The 27,517-nt window shown below is 41.3% G+C and overlaps 1 protein-coding gene across 5 annotated transcripts; it reads right to left on the bottom strand.

The window, feature by feature from the left end:
* Positions 1-2,926: 2,926 nt before the first annotated feature.
* LOC122746891 (zinc finger protein 160-like) lies at positions 2,927-21,689 on the bottom strand. 5 transcript variants are annotated; one of them, XM_043992970.1, is made up of 6 exons: positions 21,504-21,689; positions 19,662-19,720; positions 17,351-17,475; positions 16,502-16,628; positions 15,452-15,547; positions 2,927-9,762 (listed from the first exon to the last, which is right to left on the bottom strand). In XM_043992970.1, the coding sequence occupies exons 4-6, from the start codon at positions 16,533-16,535 to the stop codon at positions 7,328-7,330; spliced, it is 2,565 nt and encodes an 854-aa protein (XP_043848905.1). In that variant the 5' UTR covers positions 16,536-16,628; positions 17,351-17,475; positions 19,662-19,720; positions 21,504-21,689; the 3' UTR covers positions 2,927-7,327. The 5 variants fall into 5 exon arrangements, with proteins under 5 accessions (XP_043848905.1, XP_043848906.1, XP_043848903.1 ...); XM_043992971.1 differs by having other exon boundaries at positions 21,620-21,684; XM_043992968.1 differs by lacking the exon at positions 17,351-17,475.
* Between the last annotated feature and the right edge of the window lie 5,828 nt (positions 21,690-27,517).

Here is a 27,517-nt window from a genome sequence, read left to right as displayed (position 1 = left end):
GACTGCAATTAATCCATGACAGGGACTGGGATTCTGACATGTGAGAGGGGAATAAGCAGACTAGTCGGCGACACGATTTTTATTACAGGCCATAAACTAAGGTGTAGCTGGCATGTGGGAACTAAGCAGAAGTAAAGAAAATAATACTAATTGGTAGAACTGACAAGTAATAAAATTACTGGGGGACTGGATATCTTCCAAACCCCATCCCCAGAGTTTACAGAACAGACCCAAGTCCATTATCTTATCAATAAAACTTAAAGGAGGGGCAGCTAGGTGGCACAGTGGATAAAGCACCGGCCCTGGATTCAGGAGTACCTGAGTTCAAATCCGGCCTCAGACACTTGACACTTACTAGCTGTGTGACCCTGGGCAAGTCACTTAACCCCCATTGCCCCACAAAAACAAACAAACAAACAAACAAAAAAACTTAAAGGAGACAGTGAGAATTTAACAAGCAATTAACTTTTAAGGCAAAGTGAGAGACTAACTATATTGGGGGGGGCGGGCTAGGTATCTTTCAGACTCCATCCTCAGAGTTTAATCTGACTCAAATCCATAATTACCCCACACACATTCATATACCACAACTTGTTCAGCCATTCTCCAATTGATGGGAATCCCCTGAATTTCCAATTCCTTGCTACCACAAAAAGAGCAGCTATAAATATTTTTGTACACATGGGGCCTTTTCCCTTTTTATGACTTCTTTGGGAAAAAGACTTAATAGTGGTATTGCTGGGTCTAAGGGTATGCACAGCTTTATAGCCCTTTGGGCATAGTTCCAAATTGCTCTCCAGAATGGTTGGATCAGTTCACAGCTCCACCAACAATGCAATAGTGTTCTATTTTTTCCACAGCTTCTCCAACATTTATCATTTTCCTTTTTTGTCATATTAGCCAGTCTGATAGGTATGAGGTGGTACCACAGTTTTAATTTGCATTTCTAAAGAGTTGAATTTTTAAACTACAGCAGGCTGATGAATTGATTACTGGCCTATTTTTCAATCAATACTTATACTTATTGAACACCTATTATGTGCCATGCACAGTGCACAAGTAAATTGAATGAAATTATTCCTTCTTGCAATGAGCTTATGTTCAAATCAGGGAAGCAACAAGTACATGAAAAATAGATATAGCATAAGCATAAAGTCAATAAATACAAAGTAATTAAATACAAGATTATTAGGGGGCCACTAGGATTTGGGGAGATCAGGAAAAGTTTTGTGCTTATAGGTAGATACTTGGCTGCTAAAGGAAGAGACCTGACTCTGAGGTCAAAGTAAGGAGAGAATGCACTGCAAGCATGGGGGATATCCAGTACAAAGGGACATTGATGGGATCTGGAGAGTTGTCACAAATAAAATTGTGGTTGACTAGAGCACAAAGTTCTGAGTACTACCAGTTTATTAGTAAAATATGAATTTACTAATGAAGAGGTTCAATGCATTCCTGATATAGCCCAAGAACCTCAACGAGGAGTGGCATCCCCTTTTTATAAGCATTAAAAAATAGAAGTTGATATTTAGGGAAAATAATATGACTGGTTAAGGAGCTGACAGCACCATGTGGGTAGGGACAACCGTAGGTGAAAATTTGGAATATGGGGTGGTAACAACCCCTCCTACCATCTTGACAATGTTGATTGGTATTGTCCACCTAGATCTAACTTATAACTAATGGTAGATAATAAATTTCCTCTAATTGTACAAAAACAGCTAGAAACAATATATTTCCTGAAATGACACTATGCTGGCTGATAGAGTTAACAATTGATGTTCTGGAATTGAACCAGGATAGTTGATGGTATAGAAAATAATTTTTCTTGACATGAAATAATTTACAGGTGGTACTGAATTAATAATTCCCTTTGAATTAAAGGAGCAGCTGGGGGACTTACTGGATAGTGCTCCAGGCCTGGAGTCAGGAAGACCAGAATTAAAATCCAGCATCAGACACATACTAGCTATGTGACTCTGGGCAAGTCACTTAACCCTGTTTGCCTCAGTTTCCTCACCTGTAAAATGAGCTGGAGAAGGAAAATGGCAAACTGCTCCAAAATCTTTGCCCAGAAAACCCTAAATGGGGTCACAAAGAGTCTGACAAGACTAAAAAGAGTAGTATCACAAAAACCCAGAAAGAAGAAAATACCCAGAAGAAAGTGGCCAAGTATCAAGAGTACTAGATTTGAATTAGAATAGGCAATGAAAAATTCACGATTAAACAACTTAAATTAAAGCATTTTAGGAGAGAACCAAACTTTTTAAATTAAGCTCAGAGTTTTTCTTCCATTAAGTGACTGACTTTTGTATTTACTCAGTTTTCCTTTCATTAAAAGTGATTAGGGCTGCTAGATGGCAAAGTGGATAGAGCACCAGCCCTGGATTCAGGAGGACCTGAGTTCAAATCCAACCTCAGACACTTAACACTTACTAGCTGTGTGACTGTGAGCAAGTCACTTAACCCCAATTGCCTCACCCCCAAAAAAAAGTGATTGATGGGAAAACTGAACTTTAGCATTTGCATCTGAATGAGAAAGATTCAACTTTTAAGCTCATGAGCTTCTTCCTTCACTCAGAGACAGAAAAAGGGCTCAGGTTGTAGAACCTGAGTCATTCCCCAATTGATAAATGGTCAAAGGACATGAGCAGTCACTTTTCAGATTCAGATGAAAGCCAAGTGATCTACAGTCACATGAAAACATGCTCTAGATCAATATTAATCAAGTTAATTGAGGACAATTTGGAACGATTCCCAAAGGGCTATGCACATACCCTTTTACCCAGCAATACTATTAGGTCTATATCCCCAAAATATCAAAAAAAGGGGAAAGGACCAATATGTACAAAAAAATTTATAGAATCTTTTTGTGGTGGCAAAAATTAGAAATTGAGGAACTACCTATCAACTATAGAATAGCTGAACAAGTTGTGGTATATGACTGTGATGGAATACTATTTTACTATAAGAAATGGTAAGCAGGATACTTTCAGAAAAACCTGGAAAAACTTTCATGAACTAATAATGCAAGATGAACTGAACAAAACCAGTGGAACGCTGTATACAGTAACAGCAATATTGTACAATAAAGAATGATTGAATGACTTAGCTATTCTTAGAAATAAAATGACCCAAGACAATTCCAAAAGTCATAATGAAAAATTATCTCTACCTCCAGAGAAAGAATTGTTGGAGTCAGAATGCAAATCAAAGTGTAGTGGAAGCCTAAAAGGCAGGAGCCCAGTTAGGGGACACTTTGATTGTGAGGAGGACACTCTAACCAAGAGATATAATATGGTTGCTCAACTTGCTGGGGTCAGTTAGAGGGCACTTTTCCCTTGGAAAAGCAAAATGGTTAATTGGAAAAGCAAAGTAGTTAATTAACCAGATGGTGGTTAGTCAAACAGATAATGCAGCAGATGTGTTGGGTGCCTTGAAATTTATAGCAGGAGTCTAATCGGAACCCAGATGTTATTGTTACATGACCAGGACCGGGTAGTGATGATAACCTTGTGGCCCCCAACTGTTTCAAGCACCCCCAATTCCCCAACAGCTGTAACTTTTCAGTTTCAAGTCTCCCCCAATATAAAAGCATTGTCTTTACTCTGGCTGATGGAGGAACATGCCATAAAGCTGCTCCTCCTCAGGAATTGAAGTTTAGACTTCTTCTGGCCATATTCCCTTGTGCCAAATAAAAAAAGTCTTTTACTTAAACTTTGATTGGATTGTGTGTGTGAATAATTCTTTAATAGAGGGATATTCCAGATCCAGTTTCCCTGTGACAAAAGCATATATTTTAAACCTTTGTTCTTAGTTTTTATTTTCTTTTGCAACATGGCTAATATGGAAATGCTCTGCATGACTGAATATGTATAATTTACATCTATTTGCTTGCTATCTCAGGGAGGGGGAGGGGAAAGAGGGAGGGAGAAAATTTGGAAATCAAACTTAAAAAACAAAAGTTAATGTTTTTACATGTAATTTGAAAAAACATTAAAATGTTCACATATGAACAAGAGTGCTAAATTTACAATAAGAAAATGATAAACCGCAGTAACTTTGAAGAGAGCAATTTCAATTGAGTAATGCACTAGGTAAAAGGGAAAGAGAAGGATAGAATGGGGTAAATTATCTCATAGAAAAATTAAGAAAAAGTTTATACAGTGGAGCAAGCCTCGGTTACCATAGGTTGATTGATCACCTCTGGACAGAGAAATAGACCTATAACCTTAGTCCCTCTTTTGCTCTCCAGTCCTACATTACCAATTACCTAATTGGTCCCTCTACATACACTCTCTCTTCATCCTTATCCATTCTCCACACAGCAGTCAGCATGCTGCTCTGAAAGCACAGATCTGACCCTATTACTCTCCTACTCAAGCCAATTTCCTAGAGGATCAATTACAAACCCCTCTGACTGGCATTTAAGGTCATTTGTTTTTTGGCTTCAGACAACCTAGAAATTCACCTCACAAAAGTGGGTTAGAAATACGCTGGACTCCTAGCTTCCAAATTGAATCAAAAGAGCAAAAAACTAAGCTAAAGGATTAAAACAGTTCATATGTATAAGAGAGGGTGGTCAGTGATAGTAGTAGATCAACTAAGTAGCAATACTGACAACTCACTACTGGCTATTTTTCCCTTCCTCAGTATTGATGAAAAGAAAAGCCATTCCCCTGAGATCTATTTCATTACTTATCCGGGTAAGGAAATGAGTAGCATATTTAGCTACCAGAAGGTGCTCCTAGCTACCTATGAATGACCCTATCCTGAGCCCATTTGTGGTGACAACCAGCCCCAAGACTGCCCAACAGAGTAGAGCCTTAGAAATTATACCAAAAATTCTTCAAGGAGTTCAAGCTGCCATTACACGTCTGCCTTCAATTAACACAGTGATATAACAAAGGAAAACACATACACTGGGCTTTTTAAAATACATGCTATATAGTATTATAGGCTGGGTCTTTATCTCCAGCACCAGTGTGAAAATGTGTAGAGCCAAAAAAAAAAAAAATGTGTAGAACATTCCACTTCAGCCTAAGGCACAGAGGTTGAGGATTTCATGCCATGCATGCATTGGAAAGAAATTAATATAGTACTTCTAAGATAACTAAACTTCATAAACAAGAGATTTTTAAACTGATAAATTAGTAATACAAAGTGAACTTAAAATGTCTGCACCCAGGATATATAAGGGAAGATCAAGTACCCTAAAAAGAATATTAAGATACCTTGCACACCTTCTGGATTCTTTTTCGCTGTTTCTATGTGGTTGTTACCAGACACTTACACCTGTCTCCCATAAACTTTTACCTGAGGCTAAGAGGTTTCTTAGTAACCTTGACCTGAAGCATTAAATTTGCCATAGCCCTTAGTCATCACTCAAGTACTCTCCTGACTTTACCAATTACTCCCTAGTACCTGGTATAAAACATATGAGTAGAATACATCTTTGGATGTAAAGCTATACTTTTTTTTTTTTAAGTAAGAAAATAGGAAACAAAGGGCTGCTAGGATAGTACTACATATTAAAAAGGTAGGCTTATGTATGTAAATTTAGGAAGTTGTCCAGATTGTATTTCACATAAGGATAAATGAAGGACATTTTCCAAGCAAGATATCATTTATTAATAAGGCCCTGAACCTATTAATAAAGGGGTACTCAGCCTCCTCCATTTGTGTCAAAAGCCCTGGAGTGAACAACTTTTTAGTTAGGCTAACAGTAATCAGTATATTGGGTCAGTGGCTACTCTCAATAACCAAAGACCCAAAGTGAGGGTACACAGGACCTTTTGAACCTACATGTGTCTTCCTTCTCACTGGCCTGACACTACATCATTTGGGGAGCTAGGTGGTGTGGTGGATAGAGTGTTGGGCCTAGAGTCAGGAAAACATCTTCTGATGTATAGTCTCAGACACTAGATAGATGACCCTGGCAAAGTCACTTAATCCTTTTTGTCTCAGTTTCCTCATCTGTAAAAATAAGCTAGAGAAGGCAATGGTAAAACCACTCCAGCATCTTTCCCAGGAAAACCAGAAATGGAGTCATGAGTCAGAAATGATTGAAAAAATACTTAACAAAACATCATTTGGCCCTCCCCTGGCAAAGGCAGAGCATTCACTGGTGGGCATTTAAATGAGGAGGTGGGTTACCAGTTCTCAGCTCCTCCTGATTACTTCTTCATTGGGGAGAAGGTAGGGGAGAAATGAGGACAGGATCAATCCCTAGGTGAAAGGATAAGTTTGCAGCTAGGGGAAATGGGATGGCTTTGAGATGTGGCAGATGACATACTTCTCTGGAACTGAAAGAATGTTCTTTATGTGACCCACTTTTCTCTAATAATCCTAACTAAAAAATAGAGGCCATGTCAATCAGGTTGTCTCCTGTATTGTCTTTGCTATAGGTGACCAGGTCACCCCACATTTTGATTAGGAAAACCAAGGACACAAGAGTCATCCCCCTGGGTCAAACTGGCTTCTGTTTAAAGGGTAAACAAAAGCAAAGGGCCCAGCCCAGGTTGGTTAATGAGCAGGTGCCTTGGAGGCTTGGGAAGGTTCTCCTTACACCAATCAAGCCCTTCAGAAACTGCCTGTCCTGGAGAAATGGGGGCTGTCAAAATCAGCAAAAGGAGGGATCACATAGAAATACTGGTTATTCACATAGTAGAAGGACAAACATGGTGGATATTCGGGTACAGAGCAGTGGAAGGTAAAACAAAACAATCTTTGACATCTGGATGTATGACAGCCCACCTAGAAAGAGCAAAGAAATAAGATGGCCCTCCAGTTGAAGGCTTTTCCACATTCATTTTGGAGGGATTCTGTCAATTCAGAATTTTCTGATGCTTCCCAAGGACTGAGACATGACTAAGGGAAGGCTTTCCCCTAATTAATTACAATTACAGGGTACCCCTTTGTGAATTCTCTGGTATTTCCTAAGGATTGGGCTGTTGCTGAAAGATTTGCCACATTCATTACATTTATATGGGCCCTTTGCAATGTGAGCTCTCTGCTTTAGAGTATGATGTTGCCCCACCTAAAGGTTTTTACCATGTTCATTACACTTAAATGGTTTTGCTGCAGGATGAATCCTCTCATGTAGAGCAAAGTACATCCTATGATTGAAAGCTTTCCTACGTTCAGGACACACAAAAGCTTTCTCTATTATATGAAATTTATGGTGTTAATTTCTCTTGTTTGGTTGAAGGCTTTCCATATTCAGTACATTTGAAGGGTTTCTTTCCAGTATAAATTTTCATGTCTCTAATGTATTAATTGAGGTATTGCTGAAGGCATTCCCACATTCGTGACAGATAAAGGGTTTCTATGTAGTATGAATTTTCTGATGTACAGTAAGTTTTCCTCTAAGGGTATATGCTTTCCCACACTGAGCACATTCAAAAGGCTTCTCTCCAGTATGAATTCTCTGATGAATAGTAAGAGACCTACTTTGGCGGAATGTTTTTCCACAATCACTACATTTAAAAGGTTTCTCTCCAGTATGGATTCCTTCATGTATAACAAGATTTGAACGGTGGCAGAAAGCTTTCCCACACTGCATACATTTAAAAGGTTTCTCTCCAGTATGAATTCTCTGATGTACAACAAGGTATCTCTTGAGGGCAAAGGCTTTCCCACACTGAGTACATTCAAAAGGCTTCTCTCCAGTATGAATTGTCTGATGTCGAATAAGAGATGAACTTAGACTGAAAGCTTTCTCACATCGTGTACATTTAAAAGATTTCTCTCCAGTATGAATTTTTTTATGCCGACTAAAAGCTGCCTTATGGCTGAAAGTTTTCTTACAATGAATACATTCAAAAGGTTTCTCTCCAGTATGAATGACCTGATGAACATTAAGGTAGCTCCTCTGCTTGAAGATTTTGCCACACTCCTTACATTCTAAATCATTTTCATCAGCATCATTTCTCTCATGTAGAGTAAGTAATTTCTTATAGCGGAATGTTTCCCCACATTTAGGATGTTCATTAGCCTTCTTTCTCATATGAATTCTCTTATGTTTATTAAGACTGAACTTCCTGGTAAAGCTTTTACCACATTCATTACAAATAAAGAGTTTCCCTCTAATATGAATTCTCTGGTGGTTGCTAAGTATTCCCCGGCTGGTAAAGGCTTTTCCACATTCAGGACATTTAAAAAGCTTCTCTCCACTATGAATTCTCTGATGTCCATTAAGTGCTCCCTTGTAGATAAAGGCTTTCCCACACTCAGTACATTTGTATGGTTTTTCTCCAGTATGAATCTTCCTATGAACAGTAAGTGATGGCCTCAGGTTGAAAGATTTCCCATATTCAGTACGTTTAAAAATCTTTCCATTATGAATTTTCTGATGGTCAGTAAGATAGCCCTTCTGTCTAAAAGTTTCCCCACATTCATGACATTTGTAAGGTTTCTCTGTAGTATGACTACTCTGATGCTCAGTAAATGTTTCCTGGTGAGCAAAGGCTTTCCCACGCTCAGTACATTTGTATGGTTTTTCTCCAGCATGCCTTTTCTGATGTATACGAAAGGATGACCTACGGTTGAATGTTTTCCCACATTCAGTACATTTAAAAGGCTTCTCTCCACTATGAATTCTCTGATGTTCATTAAGTGTTCCTTTGTAGATAAAAGCTTTCCCACAGTCATTACATTTGTATGGTTTTTCCCCAGTATGAATCTTCCTATGCATAATAAGGGATGACCTCAGGCTGAAAGATTTCCCACATTCAGCACATTTAAAAATCTTCTCTCCCCTATGAATTCTCTGATGGTCAGTAAGATAGCCCCTCCGTCTAAAAGTTTTCCCACATTCATTACATTTGAAAGGTTTTTCTGCAGTATGAATAATCTGATGTTCAATAAACCTTCCCTTCTGGACAAAGGCTTTCCCACATTCAGTACATTTGTATGGTTTTTCTCCAGCATGCCTTTTCTGATGTATACGAAATGATGACCTATGGCTAAATGTTTTCCCACATTCAGTACATTTAAAAGGCTTCTCTCCAGTATGAATTCTCTGATGCTCAGTAAGTGTGGCACAAAGGGCAAAGGCTTTCCCACAGTCAGTACATTTATATGGTTTTTCTCCTGCGTGAATTCTTTGATGCACAAATAGTGCATCAGTACAATCATAAGGCTTTTCTCCAGTATGAATTCTCAGATGTTGAGTAAGTGAACACCTGTGCTTGAATGTTTTTCCACATTCATTACACTTATTGGGTTTCAGTCTCCTATGGATTCTCAGATGGTTTCTAAGGAATGAGTTGTTGGTGAAGGATTTCCCACATTCATTACATTCATATGATTTCTTTGCAGTATGTGCTCTATGAATCTGAATAAGATCTGAGTGGTAAGTGAAGGGCTTCCTGCATTTAATATAGTTAGAAATAGAAGAAATTCTATTATCTTTATTTATATCTGAAAACTCTTTGAAGGTCTTATCAAGTGTATCATATTTCTGGAGAAGTTTTCCTGTAGGAAATTTCTTTGGTGGAACAATGAGTGATACTAGAGTAAACCTCTCAAATGTATCACATTCATGACCCTTTAACTCATCATGAGTTTTTCTCTGAATTCTTGTTACTTCCTTACATTGTACTTGCTTCTCTGTCCTGACATGACATTTCCATGCTCCTTCCAATTTAGAAGAAAAAGGATCATTCTTGGTGATTATCTTCTTAGATGACTCTCCCAGAGAAATGACCCAATAAGGAATACAGTCCAAGTTTTCCCATCTTATCTTCGGAGTAATGGAATCTGGAGGGGGAAAGGCATCAAAATTCACTGTTCTCTGTGTTGTAAAAAAGGAAGTTGCTTTTAGCATGTTCTTAATTCTAACTCCTCATGAGCAAAAATGATGATTAAAGAATAAACATTGTTAAGAGAGACCTAAACCCAAGACATGTGAGAAGACAGGAAAAGATTCCATAACTCATAGAATTTGTAGATGAATTCAAAGAACAACTGTTACTAATTTTCAAGAAAGTGAATAAATGTTAAAAAAAAGAGAAACAAGCAGATTCTGGAAACTCTAGACTATTAAACTTGCTGTCAATCTATGCAAAAATTCAGGAACCTATAAATATTTGGGGGGGATCGACTCACTAAGGGTGGGTTAATATGAGCAAATTTCTTAGGCTACCAATAGGCTATGGATGTGACCTGTGATTTAATTAACAGAGAGAGCTCCTGTGTGAGGGAATGGCTACTAATGTATGTTAACTCCTTCTTGGGATCTTGGAGAAACCAGTGTACTGTGAAATTAACCGACTTGTTCAGGTTCACCCAACCAGTACATTTGAAAGGCATACTGAGAGAACAAACAATTCATTTCTATATAAGATTTCTAGATTTTATACCAAAAAGTCTAAGTACAGTTTTAAGCTTTGATATCTTAAAGTTTAGAAAGTACATTACATGGGGCAGCTAGGTGGCGCAGTGGATAGAGCACCAGCCCTGGAGTCAGGAGTAACTGAGTTCAAATCCGGCCTCAGACACTTAACACTTACTAGCTGTGTGACCCTGGGCAAGTCACTTAACCCCAACTGCCTCACTTAAAAAAAAAACAAAACACATTACATAAATTCTTTCAATTGACCCAAACAGCTCCCATATAAGGTGGGTGCTACAGGAATTAATAACTATTTGGAGATAAGAAAAATACAGTTTATAGAGACTGAGCGACTTGGTCATAACTACACATTTTCTAAATGTCAGAGGAGGAATTTGAGCCTAGATTTTTTTACATCAAGACCTATAGTCTAAGCACTATGTATTGCATGTCTCTCTAAGGAAAGTGCATTCATCATCTACCTTCATTTCCAAAAGGAAAGAGACAGTTTCTCACTCTATCACTGGGGATAAAATAAAGGCTCATGGTTTAGATATCTGTGTGATTACGCAAAGTGTTTCATTTAACAGATTGACATCATTCTGTTAGGAAATACCAGGGTATTGTACCTCATGGTTCCATATCCTCACCATTCCGGTTTACCTTCTTATTCAACACTTTTTTTCTTTCTTTCTTTTTTTTTTTGTGAGGCAATTGGGGTTAAGTGACTTGCCTAGGGTCACACAGCTAGTAAGTGTCAAGTGTCTGAGGCTGGATTTGAACTCGAGTCCTCCTGAATCCAGGGCCAGTACTTTATTCACTGAGCCACCTAGCTGTCCTCAACACTTTTAATGAAAATATAGAAGGCACCCTAATCAATGTGGCTGATGACTCACAAGAATGGGTGACAGGTGGTACGTAGATGACTGAGTCAACATTTTCTAATGTCTCAATACAGAAGACAACAAAAATACAAGATGGCAAAACAGAATAAGACTAACTGTAGCAGGACAAGACTGGACAGAATGAGTTGGACATCTGGGTTTATTCAAAACATCTGGAGTTTTCAACTGAATACAAGGTCAATACAAACTAAAACCTATTCTGTGGCCACCAAAAAATCTACCATCAGTTGGAGCTCAATTTATAGATGAAAAGTAACTAGACTCAGAGAAGATGCTCTCACTGTACAATACACCAATCAGAGCATATCTGGAGATCAGTGTTCAGTTCTGAGCATGCCACTTTTGAGGAAAGCATTTATAAACTTCTATACAGGCAAAGGAATGCCACTAGAATGGGGACAAGTTTAAAAATGATATTTTATGGGTAATGGGGCGTTTCATATTAAGAAAGAAAAACCAGAGGCAGCTAGATGGCATAGTGGGTACAGCACCAGCCCTGGATTCTGGAGGACCTGAGTTCAAATTCAGCCTCAGACATTTGACACTTACTAGCTGTGTGACCCTGGGCAAGTCACTTAACCCTCACTGCCCCACCAAAAAAAAAAGAAAAGAAAAGAAAAACCTTCAGAAGAAACACAATGATTATCTTTACCCATATGAATGACTATCATCTGAAGGAAAGGTTATTCCCTGTACTTATGCAGAAGACTAGTACCAAAGGGGTACAACTTACAGGGAAACAACTGTAGGCTCAATTTATAAAGAAAGAATATCCTAATGATTAGTGTCATCTCCAAATGGAACTATTTCACAAAAATAATGATGCTAACTCTGGAGTCATTCCAAAAGGGTAGATGGAGATTTTGGCGGGGGAAAATTCCTACACTGGGTAGGAGGTTGTACTAGATAAATTTCTAAGGTCCCTGAGACTCTGTGATTTTATATTATTTTATTTCAACTGTAGTTATTAAAGGAAAATTGTGACCCTAGTTAGGCTGGCCACTGGTTCATTCAGATTTTGAGTGCTCATTGGCTATTTTTAAAAAATAATAAACATTTTTATTTATAGTTTTGATTTCCAAATTTTATCCCTCCTTCCCTTCCTCCCCATCACCATCATATACAACAGTTTGTTTAGCCATTCCTCAATTGATGGACATTCCTTTGATTTCCAATTCTTAGCCATCACAAAAAGAGCTGCTATAAATATTTTTGTACAAATAGGTCTTTTTCTCTTTTGGGGGATGACTCTGGGATATAAACCTAGCAGTGCTATTGCTAGATCGAAGGGTATGCACAGTTCTATAGACCTTTGGGCATAGTTTCAAATAGCTCTCCAGAATCTTTCAGAATCAGATCTTTCCACAACTCCACCAACAGAGGATTAGCATCCCACCTTTCCCACATCCCCTCCAACCTCCAATATTTTCCATTTTTGTTCTATTTGCCACTCTGATATGTGGATGGTGATACCTCAGAATTGTTTTAATTTGCATCTCTGTAGTCAATGCTGATCTAGAGCAATTTTTCATATGAATATAGATAGCTTTGATTTCTTTGTCTGAAAACTGCCTGTTCATATCCTTTGACCATTTATCAACTGGGGAATGACTAGTATTTTTATAAATTTGACTCAGTTCTCTATATAATTAAGAAATGAGGGGCAGCTAGGTGGCGCAGTGCATAGAGCACTGGCCCTGGAGTCAGGAGTACCTGAGTTCAAATCTGGCCTCAGACATTTAACACTTACTAGCTGTGTGACCCTGGGCAAGTCACAACCCCAATTGCCTCACCAAAATTCTTTCCGTTTTCTGCTTCCCCTATAGTAATGGTTTCATTAGTTTTATCTGTACAAAAACTTTTAAATTTTATATAATCAAAGTGATCTACTTTATACTTTTTTTTGCTATTTTTTTTTTCTTTGGTCCTAAATTCTTCCTCTACCCATATAAATCTGACAGATAAATGATTCCGTGATCTCTTAATTTGTTTATGGTATCATTCTTTAGGTGTAAATCATGTATACATTTTGACCTTATTTTAGTATATGATGTGACATGTTGGTCTATACTTAGTTTCTGCCATACTATTTTCAAGTTTTCCCAGTTTTTGTCAAATAATGGACTCTATGATTTTAAGTCCTTTATATGCATCATAGCATTAGTCCAGATGCATATAAGAGCAATGAAGTGAAAGACATTGAAAAGCTTGATTAGCCTTCTATCTTTCCTTCTGTCACAACTTCTACTGGTTCACATATAATGAATGGACTGCTCTCTCAACCAGCATCTAAAATATTTCAGTGTAGTACATCCCTTTTTCTTTGGAGGTAGGGACAATGTTGCACCACCTGGCTGCTAATAGCAAAAAGAATAGGTGCCCCAGCTGATTGGGAAGTAAAAAGTAAGGCTTTTAAGAGACATCTCACAGAGAATTTGAAATTCTTGAAATTCAGCACATCAACTGAGGAACGGCTGAACAAGTTATGGTATGTAAATGTAATGGATTACTACTGTGCTATAAGAAATGAAGAGCAGGCAGATTTCAGAAAAACCTGGAAAGACTTATATGGACTGATGCTGAGTGAAGTGAGCAGAACCAGGAGAACATTGTACACAGTAACAGCAACATTGTGTGATGATCATCTGTCACAAACTTGACTCTTTTCAGCAATACAATGATACAAGACAATTCCAAATGACTCATGATAGAAAATACTCTCCACATGCAGAAAAATGTGGAATCTGGATGCAGATTGAACCATAATATTAATAGTCTTTTGAGGGGGAGGTTTTCCCTTTTTGTTCTGATTCTTCTTTCACAACATGACTAATGCAGAAATATATTTAATGTGACTGTACATACATAACCTATATCAGATTGTTTTCTATCTTGGGGAGGCAGGGAGGAAAGGGAGGGAGGAAGAAAAATTTGGAACTCACAATCTTATAAAACAAATGTTGAAAACTATCTTCCTCATTGCCCCACAAACAAAAAAACAAAACAAACAAAACTATCTTTACATGTAACTGTAATAAAATAAAATACTTTTATGATAAAAAAAGGATGAACTGGCAAATTGCATAAAAATCTGGAAAGACTTAAATGACCTGATGCTAAGTGAAATGAGAAGAACCAGGAGAATATTGTACGCAGTAACAGAAAAATTGTGCAACGATCAACCCCAATAGACTTTGCTCTTTTGAGCAATGCATTAATATAAGACAATCCTAAAACACTCATGACAGGAAATGCTACATTGAGCCAGAGAAACAACTATGCAGTCTAAATTCACATCAAAGGATACTGGTTTCACTTTACTCTGGGGCTTTTTCATGGCTTTTCCTTTTTGGTCTGTTGTTCCTTTTACAACATGAATACTGTGGAAATGTACATAACATAACTGACATGTATAACCTATATCAAACTGTTTGTCATCTTGGGGAGGGAAAAAAATTTGAAACTCAAAATTGTATAAAAAAAGAATGTTAAAAACTATCTTTATATATAACTGGAAAAAAATAAAATACTATTTACAAAATTTTTAAACTGCTTATAAAGATTTCAAAGACAGGGAAAACAAAGGGTAAAAACAATAACCTGAGGTTATTAACACACTGGTGTGTGTTAGAGAACAAATGGGAAATCAGGATATGTGTGAAGGGAGGGTATGGTGGAATAGAGAAGGAGAAATAACACAGGATAAAAAGACATAAAGGAACTTAATTTGGAATCAGAATCAAGGACTTCATCATCTCACACCTGAATTACTAAACCAGGGTCCTCATGAGTAATCTTGCCCATGTCTAGCCTTTCTTCCAGATCACACTACAGGCATGTACTTTTCTAAGACAGTAACTCTATCATATTATCCATTTCCCTGCCTGAAGATGGTCAATTTCTTCCCAACAGGCCCCAAACTACAAGATCTCAAAATTATTCAGGGAGGGATTCTAAGGCTCCCACAAACGGCACCAATGCTACCAGTTTTGCCTTACATGAAACTCCTAGGGAATAAGATTTTTTTGATGAGATTTTCAAAAGAAAAAGGCAAATGAAGGATATGACTTGTGTTTAGTAACCTCAGATTTTTCTACTCAACCAACCCAGAGTGCTTTGAGAAGAGTTCTTTCCATTTCAAAGGTGTTCATCTGAGTAGCTCCATTCCTGTTTGGAATGAATCTCATCAGCCTGGTCTTCACTTACGCACCTGGACAAACCACTTGAGGGACTTCTGTCTCTGATTTCCAGGGTTCTTCCCCTTGCTCCAGCTGGGATATCACATGGGGTTTAAAAACTGACAATCCTGATCATGTGAAAAGACACAGAAATCATTAGGAACACAGAGCCAGTAAAGAATTCTGACCATCACTGATTCTCAGACTTGGAAAGGAGGGTCATCTAGGTGATGCAGTGGATAAAGCACTGGCCCTGGACTTAGGAGGACCTGAGTTCAAATCCGGCCTCAGACACTTGACAGTTGCTGGCTGTGTGACCCTGGGCAAGTCACTTAACCCTCACTGCCCCACAAAAAAACCAAAAAAACTAAAACAGGCTTGGAAAGGACCCTGGAGACCATCTAATCCACAGCACACTCGATCCCATCTACAACACGTCCACTGAAAAGGGGGAACCTTTAAATCAGTTAGTACTCATTACTGGGATTTCTTTTTGGTTTGATGACAGGATTAAGCTCCCTTCTTCAGGAAAAGCTAGCCCTAACAGCTAAGCCAACCTAGCACAGATAGCACTTCTTTCAATTCAGTCCTCATCCTTGTTTCTTACATGGAGAGAGTGCTAGAAACTCCAAAGTGGAGCACAAAGCACTTTGTGTTTTTATTCTTCACAGCCTGGCAGGAAGATTCACAGAGGTGATTTGACTGAGAAGAAAAATTAGTTCATTTGAAAAACTTTTTGTCAATATTATGGGAACCTTTCATGTCTTCAACTTGTCTCCTCTGAGAGTTCAGGGTAGAATCTTTGATGTGAGGGAAGAGGATGGGAAGGTATACTATCATGGATACACAAAAGTATTGTAAAAAGAAAAGCGTATCCCATAAAAATAGGAAAAAGAAAATCTTTAGTTTTGCATGACTGAGCATCTCCCCATATGACATCTCTTTCTCAATATTCCTGAACACCAAACCCAGCAATTAAGCACAGGGTTAAGCATTACAGACATTCCAGAATCCCAAACACATGCTAATACACAGACACCACAACAGATAGCTTTTTAGTTACAGAGGAAAGCTGTCCTTACGCAAGGAAACCAGGTTCTTATAGTTCTCCAGCATCACATCCCTGTATAGGTCCCTCTGTGCTGGGTCCAGCTCCCTCCATTCTTCTTCAGTAAAGTCCACAGCCACATCCTTGAATGTTATTGATTCCTAAAATAGTAAAACAGATCCTTGCTCTTCCTTTTCTTTATACACACCAAGAAGAGAGAAATGAAGGTAGCAGAATGTAGAACTGGTTCTCACAGCATTGAGGGTTTCATTGTGTTTTATCACATATTTGTGGAAGAGCCATTTACTACAGGATATGCCTGACTTTGGACTAGAAGGGAGAACACACAGACATTTTTATGTTATTGCTTAAGCTCACTTCTGCTTCTTCTTCTTTTTTTTTTTAGTGAGGCAATTGGTGTTAAGTGACTTGCTCAGGGTCACACAGCTAGTAAGTGTTAAGTGTCTGAGGTCGGATTTGAACCAAGGTACTCCTGAATCCAGGGCCGGTGCTTTATCCACTGTGCCACCTAGCTGCCCTGAGAATCCTATCTTTAAACAAATGAAGGAAATGCTGACTTTCATGTTGTGATTAGGAAACGTAAAGATATGGGTTTTTCTGATCCAAGTTCACATATTCCTTGAAATCTATCCATGGACTCCTTAGGGAACCGCTGACCCTAAGTAAACAACCCCTCACTAATGGTATCTAGCATCAGAGGTGTATCTCATCCAGAAGGAGACAATTCATCCAGCAGTTGGAGAATCAGTTTAAGAGAGTTCAAGGCTCAAAGACTCAGATACACTCATCCCAGAGAACCATAGAACAACAAGACAATGTATATAAAGTGCTTCCAAACCCAATAATGCTAGAGAAGTATTACCTCTTGCTATTATGGTTAGTACTATTACAAGGAAGAAATTTCTTTTGGTATCACCATCCCAGCTCTCCTCTCAAAATCCATAACTTTCTTCTCCCTGAATAAAAGCTCTGCCTTGTAACAAATAACTGTAATAAAGCAAAACAAATTAACACATTGGCCATAATCATGTATATAAGCCTGGACTTAACGGTTAGTTGAATGTTTTCTGAAAGTTGGTTAAAATTCACTTGCAAATTGATTTGTTTCTGGGGGCATCTTCTTTAATTTGTTTAATTTCTCTTTATTACATTGGATTCTTAAAAACAGGGTTCTAAACTGGGAGATACATATTTTATAAATATTTATCCATTTCTCTTATGGTAGCACGTTTTGTTCCTGCAATATAATTGGGATTATCTTAGAAAAGCAGCTAGGTGGCACAGTGGATAGAGCACTGGCCCTGGATTCAGGAGTACCTGAGTTCAAATCTGGCCTCAGACCCTTGACACTTTCTAGCTGTGTGACCCTGGGCAAGTCACTTAATCCTCACTGCCCCACCAAAAAAAAAAAAAAAGATACTGGAATGGATTGCCATGTCTTTCTCCAGCTTATGCTACAGATGAGGAAACTGAGGCAACAGAGGGAAGTGACTTGATCAAGGTCACACAACCACAAAGTGACTGAGGGCACATTTGAACTCAGGAAGATGAGTATTCCTGACTGCCCGACTGTCACTCTACTCACTGAGCCACCCAGCTGTTCCATTTGTAAGCTTCACTTCTTGCTAAATTTCCATGCCCTGCCCTTCTTCAAAGAAGCCTTTCTTTCTGCAGCTATGACCTTGTGCCCAGAGAAAGAGTCCTTTAAAAAACATCTTACTTTTATCATTAATGCTCAAAACAGACACGTGAGGCATCAGTGTATGAATACATGGGTATAAACCTACCTAGTCAGTTTTCCCAAGAAGCTGCCCTAGTTGAAAGCATAGTATTATTACTGCAGGAGTCCTTCAAACCTGCTTTCTCAAAGACTCTGTCTCTTGTTGCTTTCCCCTGTTCCTGACCAGAAACTAATTTACTTGAAGGAAACTTCTCAGAATAAAGAGGAAAATCTCTTGCTTGCAATAAGCATCGAGAAGTATTGTTTGCAAGCAGCAGCCGTATTCTTTTCCTGCACATCCATGGCCCAGTGATTTCTGATTTCACATGCCCCTCAGTAAATCTGATTCTAGATATTTATGATATGTATCTGGGCTAGCTTTCATTTTTCTCACGTGCCCAACAAATTGCCAGAAAATCACACCATTTCCAAAGTATTTATTTCTAAATGGTGGGGGAAATGGAGAGAAGATTAAATTATTTCTACCGACTCCAACCCTTCCCTGTATAAAACCTAAAATTTTTTAACAGACAAGTAAATTTTTTTTTGTTGGTTGATTTTTATACCTTGTTTCTACTAAATGTGTCCAAAAATATGTTTGTACTCATTTTAATAAGAATAATATGGCAGCTGGAATAAGAACCCAATATTTAATTATTTTTTGAGGTGTCTTAGTATTTTTAAGAATTTTATTAAGTGCTATACAGAAAGCTCAAGTTGCTTAAAAAAGCAATTAAGGATCAACCAAGGCAAAAAAGAAATGAAACATTATGTAATAATAATAAGGATGAGGAGAGAGAAGGAGAAAGAAGGAAGAAGGGAGAACAGAGGAAGATTTCCAGCCCTTTATATTATTCATAATAACTTGCAAATTCAAATAGGTGTGACCACTTCAAGGGATTCATAATTCATACTCATCAGGACCTCCTTGTGTATGTGATAAAATGAAGATGATATAAAAATAAAGGTTATCAATCCCTAACTTTTTTTATTTTGTTGTGTTTTGTTTTCTTGCAGGGCAATGAGGGTTAAGTGACTTGCCCAGGGTCACACAGCAAGTGTCTGAGGCTGGATTTGAACTCAGGTCCTCCTGAATCCAGGGCCAGTGCTTTACTGCGCCACCTAGCTATACCCCCTAAGTTTTGTTAAAAAAGAGATTTTGAGTCTAATTCCAGCTCAGGAAAGATCAGGCAAGACATTTGATCTCTTGGGCTCAGTTTCTTCTTGCACCAAAAGAGGGGGTTAGGCTGGGTGATCTACTGTCCACTCCCATTCTCACCATCTATCAACCTGACATCTTCTGTCACAAAAGGCCCTTCTTCTGGGTGAGAAAAACTGGGGCTCTGGTACCTCATTAGGACATGGTTGGGCAGAGACCAAAGGAAGGGAAGGTGACCCACCTGCTCAAAGAAATGAACCAGTATTTGGGAGAGAGAAAAAAAATCCAACTCACCTGGTCTCTGTCTGACAGGAGATGAGAGGTCATTCCTTCCTCCTGCTCTGGGCTCCTTTCTGGAAAAGGGAAGAGTCTTGAGAAGGGAGAGCTGAGGGCAGAAAAGGTTCCCTGAGGGAGACCAATGCTGATGTGTTGCTTGTAGACTCAGCAGAATAGAAATCCCCAGACAACCAAGAGGGGTGACCACCAGGATGCCTACACAAAGAGAGGCCAAAGGGCTCCCCAGAGGGATCAAGGCCCTGCTGGGAAAGATGAAAGAGATGGCCCCTAGGGCCCAAAACCCTGTCCCCATCTCTGTGGTCACAGGAGGCCCCAAGGGTAGTACTGAGACCTGAACTGGAGCCAAAGGGAAGGGGATTCACAGATGTGTCCCCTATGTGTTACATGATGTGACCCTCCTGATCTAAGGAGTAATAGTCATATCACCATGAACATACTTCTTTTTTTATTTGTTTTTTTTTTGTGGGGGGCAATGGGGGTTAAGTGACTTGCCCAGGGTCACACAGCTAGTAAGTGTCAAGTGTCTGAGACTGGATTTGAACTCAGGTACTCCTGAATCCAGGGCTAGTGCTTTATCCACTGCGCCACCTAGCCGCCCCCCATGAACATACTTCTAATGAGCATTTATACACAGCATTAAATTTGGGAAAGCACTTAACAATGTGATTTTGTTTCTACCTGACAACCACCCTGAGAGGTAGATACAATTATCCATGCCCATGTTACCGATGAAGAAACTGAGGCAATCATAAAGGAAGTGATTTTCCCAGGGTCACAAAGCTAGCAAAGGACTGAGGCTGGAAATGCATTCAGGTCATGTTTACTTCAAGCCCAGAGCTCTAGTCCTGTGTAAGTTAGCTTCCTCATTAATTAATAATCACCTGACTGTGAGAACACAAGCTTCTCACAAACAACAGTATTGGGGCAGAGGTGGCACACTGGCCCTGGAGTCAGGAGGGCCTTCATTCAAATGAGGCCCCGGACACTTACTACCTGTGTGAGCCTGTAAACCCCCAAAACACACCTCCAGGGAAAAAGGCACCCACGTTGAAGGTGGTCTTAGGACCCCAGGAAGTCCAAATTAGGGTAAGACCTCCCATGAACCTCCCACAAGGAGGAGAGTAAGATAATGAGATAAATCACCATTTTCATACCAGGCACCTATTTCCATGGTGATCTCCCTGCGGTCGGAAGTCTTTCAATAAAACTTGGGAAACTGAGTCACTGAGTCTTGTAATTCTTTGGGATGCCTCATGATCACTTTGATCAATCAAACCTACACCCTACATCACTACTATTGTCCCATTGGAAAGATGAGGACGCGGAAGCAGGCACCGGTTAAGTGACTTGATCAGGGTCACCCGGTTGAGAAAAGCCAGGGCTCCCTCACTCCAGACGCCCCTGGATCGTCCCCCCAGGTCCTCCTGCACATATCTACGTAGACTGTTAGATGTTTACGGACACTCGTACGGAGATCCAGGCCAGTGACAGTGGCCATTGGCCCCTCCGGCCAGGACTGACCCAGGGGGAATGAAGCGATGCGATGACACCCCCAGGGAAGACGCCCTGCAAACCTTCACGCGCTGCCGGAGGGGGGGCTGCTGTTCTTCCCCAGAAAAGGAGGGGCCCGGATCTCATCCGAACCCCACGACTTACACCCGGGTCAGGCCAGGGGCACAGGGCTGCTCCCCGAGACCCGCGATGCAAACTTCGGACCACACTCGGGACGGGGCCACGGGAGACCCACAGTGCTCCGAGTCACAGAGCATGCGCACACGCGCTCCTGCCAGCTTCTCACCCACTCACACGCATTCTCCGCCCCACCGAGGTTACACTCACCCAGTCAGCGACACCCCACGGGGAGGACGCACACTCGCAGAGCACGCACCCACGAAGAGGAGCTCGCAGCGAAGCCCGGACACCCGCGGACGCCCCGCAAAAACCCCCACACCAACCTCCGCCTGTCATCTGAGCAGCAGAGCTGAGCCACGAACCTAGGCAGGACAGGAGAGAACTTCCGGCTTTCACTCGAAATGCGCCTGCGCACGCCGAGATACGAGGGTGTGTGCGGGCTGGGGGGGTAAGGAGTTGTAAGAAGGTAGTTGTCAGACAAGAAGACGCAGGCGCGATCTGAGATCCCGATGCCTTCTGGGAAATGGAGTCTTTTCTGCCGCTGCGCCCGCCAAGGCGCGGGAGGCACTGAGTTCCCAGGACGTTATCGCCCAGAGGGTTTAGCGGTGCCCTCTGGGGTTGAATCTTAGCGGGGAGGGGAAGGGGGAGGGGAGTGGGGGGTGAGACTGTCGCTGGAGGTCGCAGGTGTAGGCTGCAAATGAGAATGAGTTTGACTGGCAGCCAGAAACAGGTGGAGGGCGACGGACAGAGGGAGAAAGACGCGGCGCGCTTTGCACAGAGGCTACCCCCGACAGCAGGCTCTGCGCGGACTGGGCTTCTCGGGTCCGCCCCCTGTGCCCCCTGGGACCACAGCTGGGGAGGTACATGAAGACAGTCACCACGTTCTTTCCAAACCCTCCAGCGTCCAGGAAACACCTTGCGGTCCATTCCCACGGTCTCCCCAGCCTCGTCCTTCCTCCAGCATCCTCCCTAGAGCAGGTACCCAGAAGTGCACCCAGCGGGCCAGCTAAGGTCTGATGCGCTCGCTGTCCCGACGCCCAGCGGCCAGTCCGTGCAGGCTTAGAGGCTTTCCCCTTTCTGAGTGCCATGTCACACAGTCAGTTTCTTTATTTTTTCTTTCTTTTTTTTTTTTTCCCTCAGGGCAATGTGGTTTAAGTGACTCGTTCAGGGTCACACAGCTAGTAAGTGTCAGGTGTCTGAGATCGGATTTGAACTCGGGTCCTCCTGAATCCAGGGCCAGTGCTTTATCCACTGTGCCACCTAGCTTCCCCCTCCTCCGCCGTTAGTTTCTAATAGCGCCCACCTCCCAGGCTGGTGGAGGATCGAATGAGGTCATGTTTGTAGAGGGCTGGGCAAACCTGAAAGCCTTATATGAATGCCAGCTACCGCGGATCCTACTGATCCTGAGTTTGCAAGTCCCTAGGGCCTCAAGAATGATTAACTAGGGGCAGCTAGGTGGCGCAGTGGATAGAGCACCGACCCTGGATTCAGGAGTACCTGAGTTCAAATTTGACCTCAGACACTTAACACTTACTAGCTGTGTGACCCTGGGCAAGTCACTTAACCCCAGTTGCCTCATTAAAAAAAAAAAAAAGAATGATTAACTACATGTTACTGCCCTTCGTCTACTCTTCCTCTCCCTCACACATGACATTTCAATTCAGCCTCTGTGCCTTTGCATAGAGTGGATCCCTGCACTTGGACTCTGCCCCTTAGGGAACCTAGCTTCCTGCAAAGCTCAGTTCATGTGCTATCTCCTTTGGGAGCCTGATCCCCTTGGGGGCTGGTGCATCTCCTCTCCTGACACCCATTAACTTGAATTTACCTTGTCTTTGCTTTCTCCTTTGATGTGTACCTGGTGCTTCATCCTTATCAGTGATCCCCTTAACAGTCAGTATGCTATTGTGAAAGCACAGATCTGACCTTCTTACTCCATTGCTTAAGCCACTCCTCTCTGGAATCAAATATAAACTTCTCTGATTGATGCTGTGGGAATGCAGTGGGACCCCAAGAAACCCAAAGATCCCAACCCCCATGGCTGAGGGAAAAGCAGCTCAGTCACCAACCTCAGGGCTAAGATGTGGCCAAGGATGACCCTGGGAAGCTGATAAGCAATATCAAGGTCTGCAAGATGATATGAAGAATATGGATGGGTGCTGCATATCCTACAGATGCAGCATTATTCAAAGATCCCCTCACACTTATCTTGCCCTTCCCTCTTCTTTTTTTTTTTTTGTTTTGGAAAGGTACAGAAGACTTGGTCTTCTCTTACTCCAGAGGGTCAGTTCTCCATAGTGATCTGTCCCCAAGCCATATATTCCTCTCTCCTAATAAACCTTTTTTTTGAATTTCACAAGTTCCTGGTGTGAGAATCAGGGCGCCACCCCCTGCTGAGAAAGACATTGTGAGAACCAGGTGTAAAGAATTAATTGTGATTTGAGGTTTTTATGATCCCATCTTTTGGCTAGAATTTTTTTAAAACCCTGGCTGGAGAACAGGCACCGTGCCAAGTGTGGTGTCCCACCCACTGGCTGTAGCCATAGCCATGGCACTGGAAGCTCCCATCATCACTACTGGCAGATGCCTACATGGGACTGGCAAAATTATAATGACTGGAAGCCCAGTGAGGGCAGTCATGTGACTGTCAGTCAGGACTGTCAGCCAATTAGCTTGGGGCTGTGTGTGGACAGCCCAGGGTTTGCTGGGAAGGAGAAGGGAGGAGATTCACCATTCTGTCATTTGAGCCGGAAAGAGACGGGATGCAACTGTGTGTTCTCCTGAGCCCTGGGCGGTGGTGTGATAGCAGGTCATATAATCTTCCTTTGCCCATTCCTTTTTTTTTTTAGCCTTGTCCTTAATTCTACTAATCTTACTTGTGTTTTAAGTTCATTCTTGTTAATAAACCCTGTTCTGTTTTTGAAAGAGGCTGTTAATCTCCTTCCTTGCCCCAATATTGGGTTGAGCCTCCTAATTAACACTCCCCAATTAAAATTTGGCCCCTACACAGGGTAACACCCCCCCCCCATGAGAAAGCATGTGAGTAGCATCCAGAAGTTAACCTCTATTCATAGAACACCTGTAAGTCATGTCAATCAATGCCACCAGCCAATTAGCTTGGAGCTCTGTGTGGGGACTGGCCCTCCTCTGGTCCCACCAGAAGCTTCCACTCCAATGAATGAATGAACTGGGAAACTGTCCCTTTGGTTCAGAAAGGAGCTCCTGGTGGCAGAAGAAGGAGAAAAGTGGCCAGGTTTCCTGATAATCAGAAATTCACTCTCTTGGATAGCTAGATGAAGGTGGCTTTCTCTCTCTTTGCTAACCCCTAATATACTTTAATAAATGCTTAAAAGCCTAAACTGTTGCTTAATTAATTTATTAATTTATTTTTTGCAGGGCAATGGGGGTTAAGTGACTTGCCCAGGGTCACACAGCCAGTAAGTGTCAAGTGTCTGAGGCCGGATTTGAACTCAGGTACTCCTGAATCCAGGGCCAGTGCCCTATCCACTTCCACACCTAGCCGCCCCCTCTTGCTTAATTTATAAGTAAACCTTAGCTAGTTCTCCCTCCACACTGGGGGGGGGGGGCAGGTAAGGACACTCACATTAGATTATTATTTTTTTTGGGGGGGGGTTTTAGGCAATGGGGGTTAAGTGACTTGCCCACGGTCACACAGCTAGTAAGTGTCAAGTGTCTGAGGCCGGATTTGAACTCAGGTACTCCTGAGTCCAGGGCCGGTGCTTTAACCACTGCGCCATCTAGCTGCCCCAGATTTTTACACATCACAGTGGTGAGCCTCCAATTCACTGAGTGAGCTGCCCCCCACCCCCACCCCCATGCAGGTCACAACAAGTCCCGGCAAACAATTGGCATTTAAAGTCCTTTGGTTTTTGGCTCCAGACAATCCAGAAGTGCAGTTCATCTCACAAAAGCTGGTTAGAATACACTGTACTCCTAGTTTACACATTGAATCAAAAGGACTTGACAGGAGGGGCAGTTAGGTGGCGAAATGGATAAAGCACCAGCTCTGGATTCAGGATGACCTGAGTTCAAATCTGGCCTCAGACACTTGACACTTATTAGCTGTGTGACTCTGGGCAAGTTACTTAACCCCAATTGCCTCACCAAAACAAACAAACAAAAAACAAACAAATAAATAAACAAAACAAAAAGGGCATGACAGGAAGCAAAAGGACTAAAGCATCTCACATGTGTAAGAGAGTACAGTCAGTGAACAGTACAGGTTACAGTACTAGGTCAGTTAAGGCACAAGCTTGCCAACTCACTCCTGCCTATTTCCCCCTTGTTCCATATAGATAAAAAGAAAAGGGGCAGGGGCAGCTAGATGGCGCAGTGGATAGAGCACCAGCCCTGGAGTCGGGAGTATCTGAGTTCAAATCCAGCCTCAGACACTTAAAACTTACTAGCTGTGTGACCCTGGGCAAGTCACTTAACCCCAATTGCCTCACTAAAAAAAAAAAAAACCAAAAACAAACCAAAACAAAAAAAAAAAAAGAAAAGGGGCAGCTAGGTGGCAAGGTAGATAAAGCACTGGCCCTGGATTCAGGAGGACCCAAGTTCAAATCCAGCCTCAGACACTTGACACCTACTAGGTATGTGACCCGAGGCAAATCCCTTAACCCTCCTTGCCCTGCAAAAAAAGCCATTTCCCTGAGACCTGTTCTAGCATTTAACCAGGTAAGGAAATGAGTAATGCATTTAGCTTTCAGAAGGTTCTTTAGCTTCCTATGAATGACCCTATGCCAAGCCCATTTGTGGTGGCTACCTGCCCCCAAGAAAGCCTAACAGTAAGAGTAGGACCTTAGAAATTATACCCCAAATCCTTAAGCTCCCACTTTTCCTAGGGTCTACATTTCCACCTTCAATTATGACTCCCTAAATTAATAGGATTTGACCATTCATTGATAATAACCATGTGATCGTATTGTTAAAGATAATGTTCGGATTTGCTCCTACAAAAATGACACTCCAACACCAGGTGAAGAAAATTAAATTTAATGAATATTATAGTACAGGAAAAGAAATATTCGTTTTGCAGCAGCAATAAAGTAAGCAGCCTAATAATGTAACTATTAAAGCAAAAGCTACCATTATGTAAAGATTTAAAGGGAAAATACATCACCAATCGGGAAGCACCAACTCCTGGGTCCATGGGCTGGGGGTCCTGGTACAGCCTCCCAGAGTCCTGATTGGGAATATCCCAGGCAGAGCGTCCTCTCCACAGGTGAGACTCCGAAGAGGTGGGGGCTTACTTTGACTTATATAGTATCTTCAACAAAAGTGGCTTGAAGCCACCAATAGCAGCTTGTATGATGAGCTAATTTTATGATTGACACCAAATGAGTTCGCGCAGGATCACTGCCAGAGAAGTTGGAATAAACATTTAGTTTCTCAGGACATACTCCTGAAGGGGAGCCAACCCCCCAGGACTACTCCTGGAATTGTTTATAGTCCCCAGGAATGGCTAGTTCCTGGGAACCTTAGGCAATTAATCAGTGAGATATGCCTAGAAGGGACCTGGCCAAGATCCCAGCAGGGTATCCTCCTTCACCTTCCCACTCTTGGTCAAAACAGGGGCAATTTCCCACATGAAACTATAGCTAGAGTTCACAGAAAACATCTGGAAGTTCATAGAGGGGGCAAACATAGGTTTGTGAGCTGGGCCTATACCTGGATAATCTTCTAATATTGATTTACCTTTCAGTGATTTATTAACACACTCAGATAACAAAAGAAACAAATCAAATGGGCTTTTAAAAATACATGCAGGGGCAGCTAGGTGGTGCAGTGGATAAAGCACCAGCCCTGGATTCAGGAGGACTTGAGTTCAAAGCCGGCCTCAGACACTTGACACTTACTAGCTGTGTGACCCTGGGCACGTCACTTAACCTTCATTGCCTCACACAAATGAAAAGAAAAAAAAGAAAAGAATTTTAAAAATACATGCAACAGTTTCACAGGCTGGGCTGATACCTTCTTTTTCTCTAACTCCTCCTCTCAGCCAGTGTGAGGTTATTAAAAGAAATGGTCAGATTAAAAAAACAAAGAAACACAACCCCCAAACCTCTTCAGAACATAAAAAGTAAGTCAAGGAAGGGGGAAGTGTTGCATAGGAACCAGAATTCACGTCTTGGATGGCTGCTGCTTGTATAATGCCTGCATTACAATGAAGATAAGAGGCATTTTAAAGCGATGCCCTCCCA

Source organism: Dromiciops gliroides, chromosome 3 (genome assembly GCF_019393635.1).
Source record: "Dromiciops gliroides isolate mDroGli1 chromosome 3, mDroGli1.pri, whole genome shotgun sequence".
Classification (NCBI taxonomy): domain Eukaryota; kingdom Metazoa; phylum Chordata; class Mammalia; order Microbiotheria; family Microbiotheriidae; genus Dromiciops; species Dromiciops gliroides.
The sequence above is the reverse complement of the archived record's forward strand: the minus strand, read 5'-3'. Positions and strand labels throughout refer to the sequence as shown.